Below are 16904 nucleotides of genomic sequence, written 5' to 3' on the forward strand. Positions count from 1 at the left end.
ACGTGCGCACGTCATAGCTATGGCGTGCGCACGTCATAACTATGGCGTGCGCACGTCATAACTATGACATGCGCACGTCATAGCTACGACGTGCGCACGTCATAGAGACTGTTAAAAAATATTTCCCATGCCCCCTTTGTTCCATTCTATGACGTGCGCACGTCATAGAGACTGTTAAATAAAATATTTCCTATACCACCGTAAGTAACTGACTAAAACTAAAATGAACATTATGATGAGAATAAGGTCATGCTTATACAACCTTAGTTGAGCTTTGATCATATATGACTGAATTGTTCAAAATTTCGATTCAAGCTTTGAGAATCTCTCACCATTTGTTCTATTTAGAGTGGCATTTTAACGAATCATATGCACGTCGCCGCGTTCATGTGAACAAACACCTTGATGCATTGAACAATTGTGAGCAAACGACTTAATAGAGTGCATAAATTTGAGCACACGCCTACATGCGGGGCATAAACAGCAACACATGCCTTATTTCGTTGCATAAACTCGAAAAAACGCCTAATAAGAGTGCATTTACTTGAGCAAACGCCTTATTGCGTTGCATAAACTTAAGCAAACGCCTTATTAGGTTGCATTAACTTGAGCAAACGCCTTATTGCGTTGCATAATCTTGAGAAAACGCCTTAATAGGTTGCATTAACTTGAGCAAACGCCGTAATGCAATGCATAAACTTGAGCAAACGCCTTATTGCGTTGCATAAACTTGAGAAAACGTCTTATTAGGTTGCATTAACTTGAGCAAACGCCTTATTGCTTTGCATAAATATGAGAAAACGCCTTATTAGGTTGCATTAACTTGAGCAAACGCCGTAATGCAGTGCATAAACTTTAGCAAACGCTTAATTGCAAAAACATGATCAAACGCCTTAATAGAGTGCATTTACTTGAGCAAACGCCTTATTGCGTTGCATTAACTTGAGCAAACGCCTTAATGCGTAGCAAAAACTTGATTAAACGCCTAATTAGGTTGCATAAACTTGAGCAAACGCCTTATTGCGTTGCATAAACTTGAGCAAACGCCTTATTAGGTTCCATAAACTTGAGCAAACGCCTTATTGTATTGCATAAACATGAGCAAACGCGTTCTTGCGTTGCATATGCTTGAGCAAACGCCTTAACTTTAGCAAACGCCTTATTGCGTTGCATACATTTGATCAAACGCCTTATAAGGTTGCATAAACTTGAGCAAATGCCTTATTGCGTTGCATAAACTTGAACAAACGCCTTCTTGCGTTGCATAACCTTGAGCCAACGCCTTAATAGAGTGCATTTAGCAAACGCCTTAATGCGCTGCACAAACTTGACCAAACGTCTTAATATCGTATATTGAGCAAACGCCTTAATGCGCGGCATAAACTTAAGCAAATACCTTTATGTGCTGCATAAACTTGAGCAAACGCCGTAATAGAGTACATTGAGCAAACGCCTTAATGCGCTGCATAAACTTGAGAAAACGCCTTATTAGGTTGCATTAACTTGAGCAAACGCCTTATTGCGTTGCATAAACTTGAGAAAACGCCTTATTAGGTTGCATTAACTTGAGAAAACGCCGTAATGCAGTGCATAAACTTTAGCAAGGCCAAATTGCGTTGCAAAAACTTGATCAAACGCCTTAATAGAGTGCATTTACTTTAGAAACGCCTTATTTTGTTGCATAAACTTAAGCAAACGCCTTATTGCGTAGCAAAAACTTGATCAAACGCCTAATTAGGTTGCATAAACTTGAGCAAACGCCTTATTACGTTACATAAACTTGAGCAAACACCGAAATGCAGTGCATAAATTTCAGCAAACGCCTTATTGCGTTGCATAAACTTGAGCAAACGCCTTATTAGGTTCCATAAACTTGAGCAAACGCCTTCTTGCGTTGCATAAACATGAGCAAACGCATTCTTGCGTTGCATAAGCTTTGGCAAACGCCTTAATGCAGTGTATTAACTTAAGCAAATGCCTTATTAGGTCGCATTAACTTTAGCAAACGCCTTATTATTGCGTTGCATACACTTGGTCAAACGCCTTATAAGGTTGCATAAACTTGAGCAAATGCCTTCTTGCGTGCATAAACTTGAACAAACGCCTTCTTGCGTTGCATAACCTTGAGCAAACGCCTGAATAGAGTGCATTTAGCAAACGCCTTAATGCGCTGCACAAACTTGAGCAAACGTCTTAATAGAGTACATTGAGCAAATGCCTTAGTACGCTGCATAAACTTTAGCAAACGCCTTTAAGCGCTGCATAAACTTGAGCAAACGCCGCAATAGAGTACATTGAGCAAACGCCTTAATGCGCTGCATAAACTTTAGCAAACGCCTTTATGTGCTGCATAAACTTGAGCAAACGCCTTATTAGAGTGCATTAACTTGAGTAAATGCCTTATTGCGTTGCATAAACTTGAGCAAACGCATTAATGCGCTGCATAAACTTGAGCAAACGCCTTATTGCGTTGCATAAACTTGAGCAAACGCCTTAATGCGCTGCATTAACTTGAGAAAACGCCGTATTGTGTTGCATAAACTTGAGCAAACGCCTTATTGCGTTGCATAAACTTGAGCAAACGCCTTAATAGTGCATTGAGCAAACGCCTGTGTTGCATAAACTTGAGCGAACGCTTAAATGCGGTGAATTTCAACGCCTATGCGGCTTAGTATGGTGCTTGACTACATTCAAAGTGGCAACCCATGCGCAGAGATTTGAAAGATTCCAAGACAAGTGCTTATTAAACTCATGTCGCCGCAAAACAAATTAAAGATTTTGATCGAATAATATTGTATTAAGTTATTTTGTATTCTTGTTTAAAATATTAATTCCATATTCCCTACCCCATTTTTACTATTGACCATATATAACAAGGCCTTAACAAAATCATGTCTTCCAATTTAACTAGAGCTTTGTCACAGACGTGACGAATAACCCCACATGCCGCATTGACACATAATATTTTGCATGTCGTCTTCACAAAAAAACAGCGGACACCATGCTCATTTTTTTAAACGCACTAAGTGACCCTTTGACCTAGTTTTTGACCCGAAAAGGCCCATGTTTTTTACCTTAAGATCATCTCCATAAAACTTCTGACCAAGTTTGGTGAAGATCGGATTAAAACTACTTGAATTAGAGAGCGGACACCATGCTGAATGTTTAAAAACGCACTAAGTGACTCCGTGACCTAGTTTTAGGCCCGGAATGGCCCATGTTCAAACTTGTCCTACAGATCATTTAGATAAAACTTGTGACCAAGTTTGGTGAGGATTGGATGAAAAGTACTTGAATGAGAGAGCGGACAACATGGTGAGGTTTAAAACGCACTAAGATACCCCGTTACCTAGTTTTATCCGGCATGACCCATATTCAAACTTGACCTAGACATCATCTAGATACAACTTCTGACCAAGTTTGGTGAAGATTGGATGTAAACTACTTGAATTAGAGAGCGGATAACATTGTGATGTTTAAAACGCACTAAGTGACCCCGTGACCTTGTTTTTGACCCGGCATGACCCATATTCAAACTTGCCCTAGACATTGTCAAGATACAACTTCTGACCAATTTTGGTGAAGATTGGATAAAAACTACTTGAATTAGAAAGCGGACAACATGGTGAGGTTTAAAACACACTAAGTGACCCCGTGACCTAGTTTTTTACCAGGCATGGCCCAATTTCGAACTTGACCTACACATCATCTAGTTACAACTTCTCACCAAGTGTGATGAAGATCGGATGTAAACTTCTTTAAATAGAGAGCGGACACCAAGCTCAATGTGTAAAACGTACTTAGTGACCCTGTGACCTAGTTTTTGATCCGGCAAGGCCCATGTTTAAACTCGGCCTTCAGATCCTCTAGATACAACTTCTGACCAAGTTTGGTGAAGATCGGATGAAAACTACTTGAATTAGAGAGCGGACAACATGCTGAATGTTTAAAACGCACTAAGTGGCCCCGTGACCTAGTTTTTTACCCGGCAAGGCCCATGTTCGAACTTGGCCTAGACATCATGTAGATACAACTTCTGACCAAATTTGGTGAAGATCGGATGAAAACTTCTTGAATAAGAGAGCGGACACTTAATACGGACCGACAGACAGACCGACCGACCGACCGACAGACAGACACGTTCACTCCTATATACCCCCCTAAACTTCTTTTCTGGGGGTATAATAAAATGGGGGTTTTAACCTTGTCAGAAACCACTGCCGTCAAAAGTTAAATTTCTCTCCTATTGATGTGCACTATGAACTCGGTGTTATATTTCAGGAATTGAAATTACTACTTGCGTTAATGTAGCTTACAGTCAACTGAAAATAGGCGGGAAAAAAACGATGAAAAAAAAGAGAATATGTGTCAAGTCCTTTCTTACATAACACTTTTTCTTATTGAATGTATTGGAATGCTCTTTAAGACAATGAATGGTTAGGGGGGGGGGGGGGCATGCGTGCAAAATGTTGACTTTCTTTTAACTTAATTTGAAGGATTTAATTTCGGTACAGGCATTCTCTTGCAGTGAAGTTTTTTTGTACGCTTGGTCAAACATCAAATCAATTTAGAAAAGTTGAACGCCCCCGTTGTGCGATTGAGATTTCAAATAGGTTAAAAGGGCGACTTCCAGTCCAATTACCAACAGTACATTAGATTTTTACTTCTTCGTGTAGCATCTTGCTCTTAAGGTAGCGCACCTCTAATGATTTCCCGCGATTTCTTCGAAGGTTGAAGAGCCTACTATTAGGTGCCGTAGCCTAGTGGTTAAGGCGATAGACTAGAAATCTTTTGGGATATTCCCGCGCAGGTTCGAATCCTGCCGACGACGTATACTTTTTTGCGACGCGTTTTATTTATTTTCTAACGTAATTTGATTTAATATGGCATATAAGCTATATTTATTGTTAAATATGTTGCAATTTTTATGCACATTCTTCAATTATTAAAATTAAAACAACGTTATGGCGAAATTGGGTGATTTACTGTTGAAAATACGAACCATGCATGTTGCATTTTTATTTTTATTTCAAAAAGTAAACGGTAAATCTGTCTAGTTCTTGGTATTTTTGCTGTATATAGTGTTTCTATAAAAACTAAGTTTAAAATATGACTTAAATGATACTATTTTGAATTTTATGACACTTTGTTTTTAACCGACCCAGTTTTTACTTGGCTGAAATCACTTACATTTCATGGCGCTCTTCCATAGATAAAAATTTGTAAAAAATAAATGTCTGTAAAAGAATACTTATTTCATCTTGTTTAAACTTTGAACACCTTTACAGCATCTGTACACACCAACTGCATGCCCATATTTGGAAATTTGAATGAATTATGGAACTTTTATATACCCCAGGGGTGAAAATAAACTGGACAAAAGCCGAGCGTGGAGGTGGTTTTGAAAAAATCGGTATATTTTTTTAAAAAGCATGGAAAGCCTACCTACAAATTTGCATGTAGTTCAGTGAAATGATGCTGAATGTGCCCATTAGAGGTGCGCTACCTTAAAAATTGCAGTACACTAGCACTCGTGTTGCAACAACAGTTTTGCTGAACAACACCGGACCGATACAAGATTAACCCATTTATGCCTAGTGGACTCTCCCATCCTTCTAAATTGGATCAATTTATTTCCAAAATTAGGGATGTCTAGTGTATTCATTTCTATATTTAGAATATTTCTTACATAAATTCCTTAAAGCAAACAGCGCAGACCCTGATGAGACGCCGCATCATGCGGCGTCTCATCTGGGTCTACGCTGTTTGCCAAGGCCTTTTTTCTAGACGCTATGCATAAATGGGTTAAAAATAAATACCGGTACGCATGTACTGACGCACACAAAGACTGAAGAATATAAAGCATCGACAGCTAAGTGGTAAGTGTCGTACTCCACAAATAATGACAAGCTCGTCTGATGTATACTTTCTACTATCTGAAGATTACCAGCTTTATTTGTTTGCGTAATAACGTCGTTCTATAACGAAAAAACGACAAAAAAGTGATTATCAACTTCTGTTTTGTGGTTTGAAATTAACCGCATATGTGACTTGGCGTGGTTTTTTTTACAAATAGCACGTGGTCAATAGCATGATGACATTTTGCCGATTAACTCTAAATTGAAATGTGAACTAGATTTTCCCCTAATTTAATTAAATTCCTAAACTAAATTGCTTATTGCTTAATCTTAGTTGGATTGTTATTAATTGAATTAGGACATCTGGGGTAAATATGTTTCATTATCCATGTACCAATCTTCAAAGTGATTTTTTTTTTCATGAATTCAACATAAAATCGGTTCACCAGTAACAAAAAATGTAAAGAAGCTTTAAAAAATAACAATAAAAATCGCTTAATTATGTTATTTGATTCTGGGATGATAAGGTGATGTATTGGAATTTCTCGTCGATCATGTGACTCATAATTGTATAATCACATGAGTCGTGTTCTGAGAAAACTGGGCATAATGCATGTGCGTAAAGTGTCGTCCCAGATCAGCCTGTGCAGTCCGCACAGGCTAATCAGGGACGACACTTTCCGTTTTTATTACCCTTTTCGTTTAAATGAAGTCTCTTCTTAGCAAAAATCAAATTTAGGCGGATAGTGCGGACTGCACAGGCTAATAAGGGACGACACATTACGCACGTGCATTATGCCCAGTTTTCCCAGAACGCGACTTATATATTCAAAAGCATGAGTAGTTTTATATTACAATTGAAAGCCTCTAATTAATCACAACACTATGATTTTGATTTAAAAAAAATGAAAACCTTTTTAAGTTGAGATTATAAGATGTAAAATAACATTGTTATTGTTATTAAGTTTATTAAGGGTGACAGCTATTGAGTAAGTTGAATGCACAAACAGAATGTTTGCCAATGTGCCTGAATTTCCATATCTGGCATGCCAATGTGCATGAAGTGCCAAATCTGGCATGCCAATGTGCATGAAGTGCCAAATCTGGACAATGTGCCTGAATTTTCGAATCTGGCGTGTCAATGTGCATCAATTTCCAAATCTGGCGTGCCAATGTGCCTGAATTTTCAAGTCTGGCGTGCCAATGTGCCTGAATTTCCAAATATGGCGTGTCAATGTGCCTCAATTTCCAAATCTGGCGTGCCAATGTGCCCGAGGTTCCAAATCTGGCGTGCCAATGCTCCTGAATTTCAAAAATCTGGCGTACCAATGTGCCTGAATTTCCAAATCTGGCGTGCCAATGGGTCTGAATTTTCAAATTTGGCGTGCCAATATGCCTGGAGTTCCAAATCTAGCATGTCAATGTGCTCGAATTTCCAAATATTGCGTGTCAATGTGAATGAATTTCCAAATGTGGCGTGCCAATTTGCCTGAATTTCCAAACATGGCGTGTCAATGTGCCTGAATTCTAAATCTGGCGTGCCAGTGTACCTTACTTTCCAAATCTGGCCTGCCAAAGTGTCTGAATTTCCAAATAGGGCGTGTAAATGTGCCTGAATTTCCGAATATGGCTACCATTGTGCCTGAATTTTCAAATTTGGAGTGACATTGTGCTTGAATCTCCAAATAGGGCGTGCCATTGTGCCTGAATTTCCATATCTGGTTTACCCATGAGCTTAAATTACAAAAGATTGTCATTAGCTGTTTGTTTTAGGTCTTAAATTATTTTTGTTTTAGGTCTTAAATTATGAAGAAACTAATATAAGACGCATGGATTAAAAAAAAATGTTGTCAATTACGGGTCGTTGTTCCTGTGCCCTAACAAAATCATTTCGAAAGGCATATATTAATTCTTATATTTATTGATTTAAAAAAGGTCGGTGTGGCATGTTGGATACGGTGTCCGCCTAGCTGTCAGAATGTCCTAAATTCGATCCCTACGGGAACTGAGGGAGGGTTCTCGCAATCTTCTCTCAAGTACTGGATCTACACTGGAACGGACTTGAGTGTCTCAATATTTTAAAGCTGTCAGTGCAATTAAGCTATTATAAGTACGGCTAAACTTATAATTATATTTGATATTTTCTGATAAACATGTTATTCAAATAAACATGCTGTTCAATTATTCATTTCACCTGTATACAATTACCTTTCCGATGTTGGTGCTTGGTGAACTTTTTCTAAAGCACCAGAAGCCTGAAACACTACTATGCAAATTACAGCGTTCCACAGAAATGATACTGATGATAATTTTTGATGATTATGATAAAACAAATTATAAGTGTCTTCTGGGTGAAAGATAATGTAGAAAAAAAACTTTTTGAAATACGTTTGTCTGTAAACAAACGCATTGTTTATTTATTTAACCCTTTGAGCGCTGGAACCGGATTTTGAAGGCCTTTGCAAACAGTTTGGATCCTAATGAGACGCCACAGAACGTGGCGTCTCATCTGGATCCAAACTGTTTGCTATTCTGATAGTATTCTTTGAAAAAAAAATCGAAGAAAATGCTAATTTTAGAAATTCAGCAGACGACATTTTAGCAGACGACAAATTTCCCAGCATGCAAAGGGTTAAAAACGTCATGGCTCATTGATCGAGAGTCAGTAAATTTTAAAGATAACTCGCCGCTAAGTTTTAGATGCAAGTAAAAATGTATACATTAGATTTCCGAGTTTATTGTAGTGGATTTCATCTTACTCATTATTTGTGTTATACATGTGTATACTATGAAACTGTTTTTTTGATAGTAAGACAAGATATAATAAAATACCGATCAAAAGTGAAGAAATCAATAATACCTGGTTACACATTAAACGGAATGGATTAGACATCACGTGGTTTAACGTTCAGTGATTGCATGTACATGTGTATACGTTTTCTGTTAACGCTAATAAATATTTATTGGAATAGCGCCTCTCCCAATGTAGAGGAAGTTCGTCTCAAACTGGCAGACGGCATTTTATATGCATACGTGACGTCACGGTTACGACGCAGGGACTTTGAACTGGAATATTCCTTTGATAGACGAGACCTCGTTGACATCTGCAAATTCCTTGAGACTGAAATGGCCGCGTGCTTTCACCGGCAGTTGCGCAGTACGCGGAGTTTCGAATACAACAAGAATATAGCGGTGTGTACCGGACGGAGGCGAGGGACCAGAAAATCCTGAAACAGGCAGAGTAAAATAAAGTTGCTGAACTCCAAACTTAGCTCCACCCGCTAACCCGACCCCTAAACTTTCTCAGAAAACAGCCAATGCCATTTTTACACGACCTACTGAAAGAGCAAGTTCTACAAAAGTGTACAAAATATGGGTTTTTAACTATATCAAACATTAGTGGTTTCTTTAAGTGATTAGCAGGATATCGCATTTTCATCAGTTTTTCAGTTACGTGACGGCGGCTAGGTAACTAACTCACTCTTTTTTATAATAACTCGTTAACATGTACTGTATTTATACGTATGCCAGTAACTGACTACATGTATTATTAAAGGGACCTTTTCACAGATTTTGGCATGTTTTGAAGTTTGTCATTAACTGCTTTATATTGATAAACATAGGATCTAACAAGCTTCAGTAAAAAAAATCAAGAATACAATTTAAAAAAGAAAAAAAAGGTAACCCTCAGCAGGGCTCGAACCACTGACCCTGGAGTTCTGGAGTAAAAAGTCGTAAAAACCACTTGGACCTCTCGGCCATTCTTCCTGATACAATAAAGTATGTGAATACTTTATATAAGCAATCCTCGTAGTTTCACAAAATTTAACGCAACAACAGAACTCTCCAAATTATTAATTCGTTTCGCGTTGCAACGCTTTACAATTTTCAGGTTTTTAAATCGTCAAACGATGCATATAATTGCTGTTTTAGAGCATGGGGAATGTTCAGTATTACTTTTACCTCGCAAATATCATAACTTAAACGGAAATTTGCGAATCTGAAACAACTTTTTTTTCAATTTTGTCAATTTACCCAACCGTGAAAAGGCCCCTTTAACATACTTGAATCAGTGGTGGTGGATTTGCCATAGAAAGGATTTCATGACCAAACCCGCACTCAAATTATGTTACCGCGCCGTAGATCGAACACGCAAAAAATAATAATGATAGCTGATGGTTACCTTTATCAAATGATTAAAATATTTAATAATATAGACGTCCCTACATTAAAAATAAACCAAACACTCGAACGATGAGGTAAATACCTATCAGACCATCATGATACCACGTTATATATATACATTACAAGATAAGTATTGATGCAAAGCATCAAAGGGCGTCGGAATTTCAGTGTAAAAGGCACTCAATGAAGTTACATGGAACGATTTTTTTTCTACTGTAAATATTAAAATATTGGCCGATTATTTTAAACAAAATAGAAAAAGATACTGGTATAACCTTATCTATGATTTTGTGTTGTTACGCCCAAATAACCATTATCTATGATGTTGTGTTATAACCCCCAAATAACCATTATCTATGATTTTGTGTTGTAACCCCCAAATGTTTCATAGTTCATTTTATTTACATTGGTTTCCTTTTTTTACTGGCATCCGTGTGCAGTTTTCATTAATGGAACAGAACTGTGTAGTTTTAATGTGTTTACGACCCCCACCCTCTCACACATATATTTCATGGGCATAATTAAAACAATAAATGGTTACAATAAAACAGCATATTTATTTAAACTAAAATGTCTACATTAAAACAAAAAGTTAACATAGAACACAAATATAATAATTTGATTCTACTGGGGCTCGAACAATGGACCTCTCACATGTGAAGCGAGCGTGTAACCACTACACTACGGAACCGCTTGAAAAATCACCTTCTAACTAAGATATTAATAAGCTATTAATAGTCGGTTTAAATGTAAACCCGGAATTTTAAACGCTGGATAATGAGCGGGATTAAAGGTCCATACCAGAGGGTCCATACCACTGGCAAGATACGGGTCAGGCCTGCGGCCTTCTATATGTAGTTCTTAAAAAAACCTATAGGAGGACTTGATAGTAATGAGACTGGGGTGCTGTGATGGTGCTCTTCATTGATAAGCGGCTTCCTTTATCAAGACTCATTATTACAATTAATAATACGTGTCGCGCTTCGCACTCTATAGCGCCTTTATTAGTAACTAGGTGGTTGCTCGGATAGTGGAACAAAGAAGTTTTGTTTTTATACAAAACCAGAAAGTTTCACCGGTTCGCGTATTTGCCCAGTCCCTGTGATATTTTATTATTGCCCAGTCCCTGTGATCAGTTATTAATTAAAATAATTAGCTTTGCATTATTGGCAATAAATGTTGTAGCAAATGTAATAGGCACAAACTGTACTTATTTACACTAATTTACAAAAACAAATCACCACTATGCAAGATATTCTGACAACAAAAATATATACATTGATCCATAAAATAACTTTTCCTCCCATAAGCGAAAAAAAAACGTATTACATACTAGTCGCCGCACTTCAGTGCGACGCCAATAACACAAGTACCATATTCAATTATCAACAAACTCAAGAATCGGAACGCTTTAAGTAAGAAAATGTGTGGAAACATCAATGCTTTCCCTTAAGTAAGTAAACGCGCTTTAAATAGCAACTTACCCATAAGCGTGTGCCCTTGAACTGTACCGTCCCGGAGATGAGATCCCTGTAAAGAGAACGAGAGCGCCGATGACGCTGAAAGCATAGTTGCAAGATACAGGGAAGTTGCCGCTGAAGTAAATGTTTAGGTCAAAATATACTAAATAGTTTCCTTATATGTTTTGATGTAAAAGCGACAACTTTGAGCTAAAATAAATACACCATTTCGCACATAGAGACCCCCATAACCATACATTTTCTTGATGGGCAATCTTAGCTGAATCGATTTAAGCAATAAAAAAGATATGTCATGTTCAAACCAAAAAAGAATTCGACTCAAATCAAAATCGACTGTTTTTGCGCCTTTTTTCGGCCATTTTCTAGTGGATTGTAACCTTTTGCAGTGCCATATTTTCTTTAATCTCCAACTTTATCCTATTTCAGGGATTTAGTAGTGAACACCTATGCTTACCCTATCAATATCTCCAAACGATAAAACCCGAACAACAGTCTAAAGTGTATAACATGCCTTCGAGGAAAATATGATGATTTGTTTAGAGAGTACAGCCCTTCATGACTCGATTATTTAGTATATTGTAACCTTAACAATTGCTGGCATCACGAGTCGCCCCCCTTGTTACCAAAATGTTCTATTTTTAGAAACGGGAATTCCAAATAGTGACGAAAGTGAATGGTTACAAAATGACATAACTATGAAAATAAATACGTAGAATTACATTAGTTCACGCATACCATTATGCAACCATCCGTTTTCTTTTCCGACTTGATACATTTACAGCTTTCCATTTAATATTTTACAGACACAACACTCGTCCAGAATTCGCGCAAATCCATTACATCCGATGCCACATTTAAACCGTTAGCTCTACTCGTAACGTTAATTTCTGGCTCAAAGTAAATCATTTTAACTTCAATTAACACATCTCTATTACTTTCAAACTCTACTTCATCAAATCCATAGAAAGGCAGGTCAGAATCTATGTCATAAATCAGAAAACATTCATCGTACTCCGCCATTTTTTACACATTTTCAAAGAAAAAAGTGCTTTATGCCCCACTTCCTGCTGAGAATATGTTTTAATTTCTATTTATAATTAACCGATGAAATGTTACATATCCTTAAACCAGGGCCTTATGAATTCAGTTTTGTAAACATTTGACCTCTCACAGAACAGTAAACAAAGGAAATAGAAATTAGGTGTGAGGTCACTATCAACAAGAACAGAATAGTTTTACTAACGAAATTTGTTTTAGTTTCTTAGAAGGTTTTTTCACGTAAAACGGTCTTAGAAAAATTCAATAAAAACGGTGTCAGCAATATTCTTGGAAGAAAACGTTAGAAAAACGTTTCCAAAAAAAATTGTAAGAATTACCATATACTAAATTAAATAGATATTTCGTCTGATTTTTGATCAGGTAAGGCTTCATAATGGTCAACCGATCGATGTGGGTTTTCGAAATGTCGTTGCACCTATGCTAAAAATGTGAGTCATAAACTTGAATTCGTGATAGAGAAGTCCTAGTGAGATTTGTTCTCAGACTGAAAGCCCCTGACCATAAACAATAATTCATGGCATGTTAGAAAGACATTAATTGTATTTAAAAAAAAGACGCTTACTTGATTCAGAACTAATTCTACTAGTATGTATTGCATTTACGTCCGTAATGATCAAGTATAGCCAGCCAAAGTGTGCTTGCCTAAAAGTGATTGAACTTGCCTAGACGTCATTGACGGGATAGAGACGATATTGCCTTTGCCTACACGTGATTTTTACTTGTCCCTGCTCAGCAATTACGGCATGGTGGATCCAACTACATTGCGCATGTCTAGGGTAGATTAAACCATTTATGCCTAGTGGACTCTCCCATCCTTTTAAATTGGTTCAATTTATTTCCAAAATGAGGGATGTCTAGTATATTTATTTCTATATTTAGAATATTTCTTACAGAAATTCCTTTAAGCAAACAGCGCAGACCCTGATGAGATGCCGCATCATGCGGCGTCTCATCTGGGTCTACGCTGTTTGCCAAGGCCTTTTCTCTGGACGCTAGGCATAAATGGGTTAAACCTATCTTGATGTCAGTGATAGACTAGTGAAACCAGCTACGTTGTACTTGATTTGAGGAGCTGTAAATGCCTTGACTTGCCTTGAAGTCAGTTGCAGCCCAGTGAACTCAGCAACATTGTACTCGATTTGAGGAGCTGTACTTGCCCTGAATTGCCCTGAATTGCCTTGACGTCAGTTGCAGCCCATTGGAACCAGCTACGTTGTACTTGATTTGAGGAGCTGTACTTGCCTTGACTTGCCTTGACGTCAGTTGCAGCCCAGTGGAACCAGCTACGTTGTTCTTGATTTGAGAAGCTGTACTTGCCTTGACTTGCCTTGACGTCAGTTGCAGCCCAGTGGACACAGCAACATTGTACTTGATTTGAGGAGCCGTACTTGCCTTGACTTGCCTTGACGTCAGTTGCAGCCCAGTTGACTCTGCTACATTGTACTTGATTTGAGGAGCTGTACTTGCCTTGACTTGCATTGACTTGCCTTGACTTGCCTTGACATCAGTTGCAGCCCAGTGGAACCAGCTACGTTGTACTTGATTTGAGGTGCTGTACTTGCCTTGACTTGCCTTGACATCAGTTGCAGACCAGTGGAACTAACTACATCGTACGTGCCTTGAGTTGTTGTAAGTTCCTTGACATCAGTCACGACTCAGTGAACCAAGTTACATTGTACTTGCCTTGAGGTGATTGTACCTGCACTGAAGTCAATTATGAGTACTGACCCAGTGAAACCAGCTCGAACTTGCCTTGCGTTGTTGTTATTGCCTTGACGTCAATCATGACCCAGTGAATCCAGCTACACTGTATTTGCCTTGAGGTGATTGCACTTTACGTCAATGATGGTACAATTTCACCAGCCGTACTTGCCTTAACGTCAGAAGTATCACAATTAAGCAGTCTCCATGTTACTTTCTTACACCAAAATACGTGATTTGTAGGTGCCTTAAGTTGATTGTACTTACCTTGAGGTCATTGGCTGCCCAGTGGAGCAAGTCATATTATGTTTATTCTTATGTGATGTGTACGTGCCTTATGGCCAAGGGGATCCAGATATATTTTACTTGCCTATTCGTGACCACATGTACTTTTCATGCCGGAGGTGACGGCCCAATGGAGCCTGATATATTTTACTAGACTATAATTGACCACGTGTACTGTCCATTACGTACGTGACGGCCCAGTCAATCCAGATATATTTTACTAGCCTAGAATTGACCATATGTACTTACTTTGACGTCAGTGACGGCCCAGTGAAGCCAAAAAGTAAGGTCTTGAAGACTGTGACCCGGCGCGTCCGGGTCAATCATAATTAAGGTATACTTAATGTCCTGGAAAAATAAAACGTGCAAGATTTTAGCCTCGTTCTGGGAAAACTGGGCTTAATACATGCGCGTCAATACATGCAGAGAGTGTATTACAACTTTGAGAAGTTTTAATTTATTTCCTGTTTAGTAACAATTATTATGACGATCTAGCCCATGATTTGCGGAGTTTAATATAAAAGAAGGTCATGCTAACTCTAGATAATGCTGTGATTATTTAATTTAAACAAAGCATATCGGTATGTAAATATGTTTTTTGTAGGTTTTACAAATGGTATGCAATTAAATAATTCGTATTTAAAAGTGTAAATAATAAAGAAACAGTAGATCTATTAATTATGCCTAATTTCAATCAAGAAACTATTTATTGAACAAGAAAAGTGCGCACCGTAACACATCTCGGAAACAAAAAAGAAAGATCGGTATAATGCCGTAATGGGAAACCATGTTATGATATAAATCATAATTTAGCTTGAAATTTTGCAAAAAAGATTTTACTGTTGTTTATTTTCCATGCTTACAGATTTAATTACGTATTGATATATTAAAGTGTGTTCGAAAATACATGTATGTTTAGTAATAATTTACATGTGAATACAATTACAGGGCCAGAAAGACGGCTGTACATTATACCAATGGCTACACGGATAGATTTCCTAACCATTTTACTAACTTACGTTTTGAGCTGTAGGTAGAGTTACTTCCGGTTGTCTAGATGTAGCCTGTCTGTTGGATGTGACGCCACATTCAAAATCCTGCCCCTCAAATGCAACACCAAGTACCGCAACTCTATCAGAGTCGCAGCCGTCGGTCAACACCTTCCTAATGACGTCATATTTGATGTCATTGTTTTTCGATAAGCCACGCTTTTCGGATGTAGCCGAACCGGGAGCTATATTTCCGATGCAGACCGCAATGATAACAATCCACATCGCTTTTTCTAAAGCTATATTTACAGTAGTCTCGATTTATTATCTGCGAATATTTCAGGTGTCAAGTGTATTAGATCTAGCCTGAAATGAAAGAATGGAAATTGTGTTCTCTACATCCGTGTTTTTGTAATTTAGTCAAATATGACGTCATTTGATGACGCCACACATTTTCTTTGTACTGTAAATCGAAAACTAGGCTTAGAATCTCGCAATCTCTATGCAAAGTTGTCGTTTCATGCTCTCGCATACATATGAGGCGTGCGTTGTGAAAATGGGGTTGAAAGCATGTGCGTAAAGTGTCGTCCCAGATTAGCCTGTGCAGTCCGCACAGGCTAAAAGGGACGACACTTTCCGCCTTAACTGGATTTTTGCTAAGAAGAGACTTTCTTGACAAGAAAAAAATCACTAAAGCGGTAAGTGTCGTCCCAGATTAGCCTGTGCAGTCCGCACAGGCTAATAAGGGACGACACTTTCCGCCTTAACTGGATTTTTGCTAAGAAGAGACTTTCTTGAAAAGACAAATATCATTAAAGCGGTAAGTGTCGTCCCTGATAAGACTGTGCGGTCTGCACAAGCTTTTCTGTGACGACACTTTACGCACATGGATTAAACCCCCTTTTCACAGAGCACGGCCCATATAAATGTAATGTAACCGTCGTGCAAGAGATTGAGAATCTCGAAGAACATCTAGATCTAGCCTAGATAAATTGCTTTAAATGATCAAAATATTCACCAAGGTTTAATAATTAATTAGAACCATAGTGTTTACGTGTATATATCCTCTTGATTTCTACATGTCTACTTAGAGCTACTAACCAACACAAGTATAAAATAAAACACTGACTAAATACTTCTCTATCTAGATATCCACCTAAATTCTTCTATGGGTATAGATCTATCTTAATATCTTCTTCCAACAGATACTGTCAAACATGAATGCACATACTTTGTATAAACTTGCATCTAAAATAAACACATTATGTAGCATGCATATTTAAACATCCGTGAATATCGTGTAACACCCAGCGTGTGACATTTTCTCGTAATGGAAAATAAAGTAT

The 16904-nt window shown here is 37.9% G+C and overlaps 1 protein-coding gene across 4 annotated transcripts; it reads right to left on the minus strand.

Moving 5' to 3' along the window:
* Window positions 1-8579: 8579 nt before the first annotated feature.
* Window positions 8580-16904, minus strand: LOC127849348 (phosphatidylethanolamine-binding protein 4-like). 4 transcript variants are annotated; one of them, XM_052382085.1, is made up of 5 exons: window positions 16715-16896; window positions 15589-15924; window positions 14819-14917; window positions 11528-11573; window positions 8580-9085 (listed from the first exon to the last, which is right to left on the minus strand). In XM_052382085.1, exons 2-5 carry the CDS (start codon window positions 15841-15843, stop codon window positions 8904-8906), a joined length of 582 nt encoding a protein of 193 aa, XP_052238045.1. In that variant the 5' UTR covers window positions 15844-15924; window positions 16715-16896; the 3' UTR covers window positions 8580-8903. The 4 variants fall into 4 exon arrangements, with proteins under 4 accessions (XP_052238045.1, XP_052238044.1, XP_052238043.1 ...); XM_052382084.1 differs by having other exon boundaries at window positions 16695-16896; XM_052382083.1 differs by having other exon boundaries at window positions 16688-16896.

Source organism: Dreissena polymorpha, chromosome 10 (genome assembly GCF_020536995.1).
Source record: "Dreissena polymorpha isolate Duluth1 chromosome 10, UMN_Dpol_1.0, whole genome shotgun sequence".
In the NCBI taxonomy this organism is placed as follows: domain Eukaryota; kingdom Metazoa; phylum Mollusca; class Bivalvia; order Myida; family Dreissenidae; genus Dreissena; species Dreissena polymorpha.

Coding starts and splice junctions, on each gene's coding strand:
- LOC127849348 (XM_052382085.1), bottom strand. CDS start 15,843: ATGTGGATTGTTATCATTGCGGTCTGCATCGGAAATATAGCTCCCGGT. Junction 14,918..15,588: donor CTCTACCTACAGCTCAAAAC/GTAAGTTAGTAA, acceptor TTATTTTTCCAG/GACATTAAGTATACCTTAAT. Junction 9,086..11,527: donor TCAAGGGCACACGCTTATGG/GTAAGTTGCTAT, acceptor TGCCTGTTTCAG/GATTTTCTGGTCCCTCGCCT.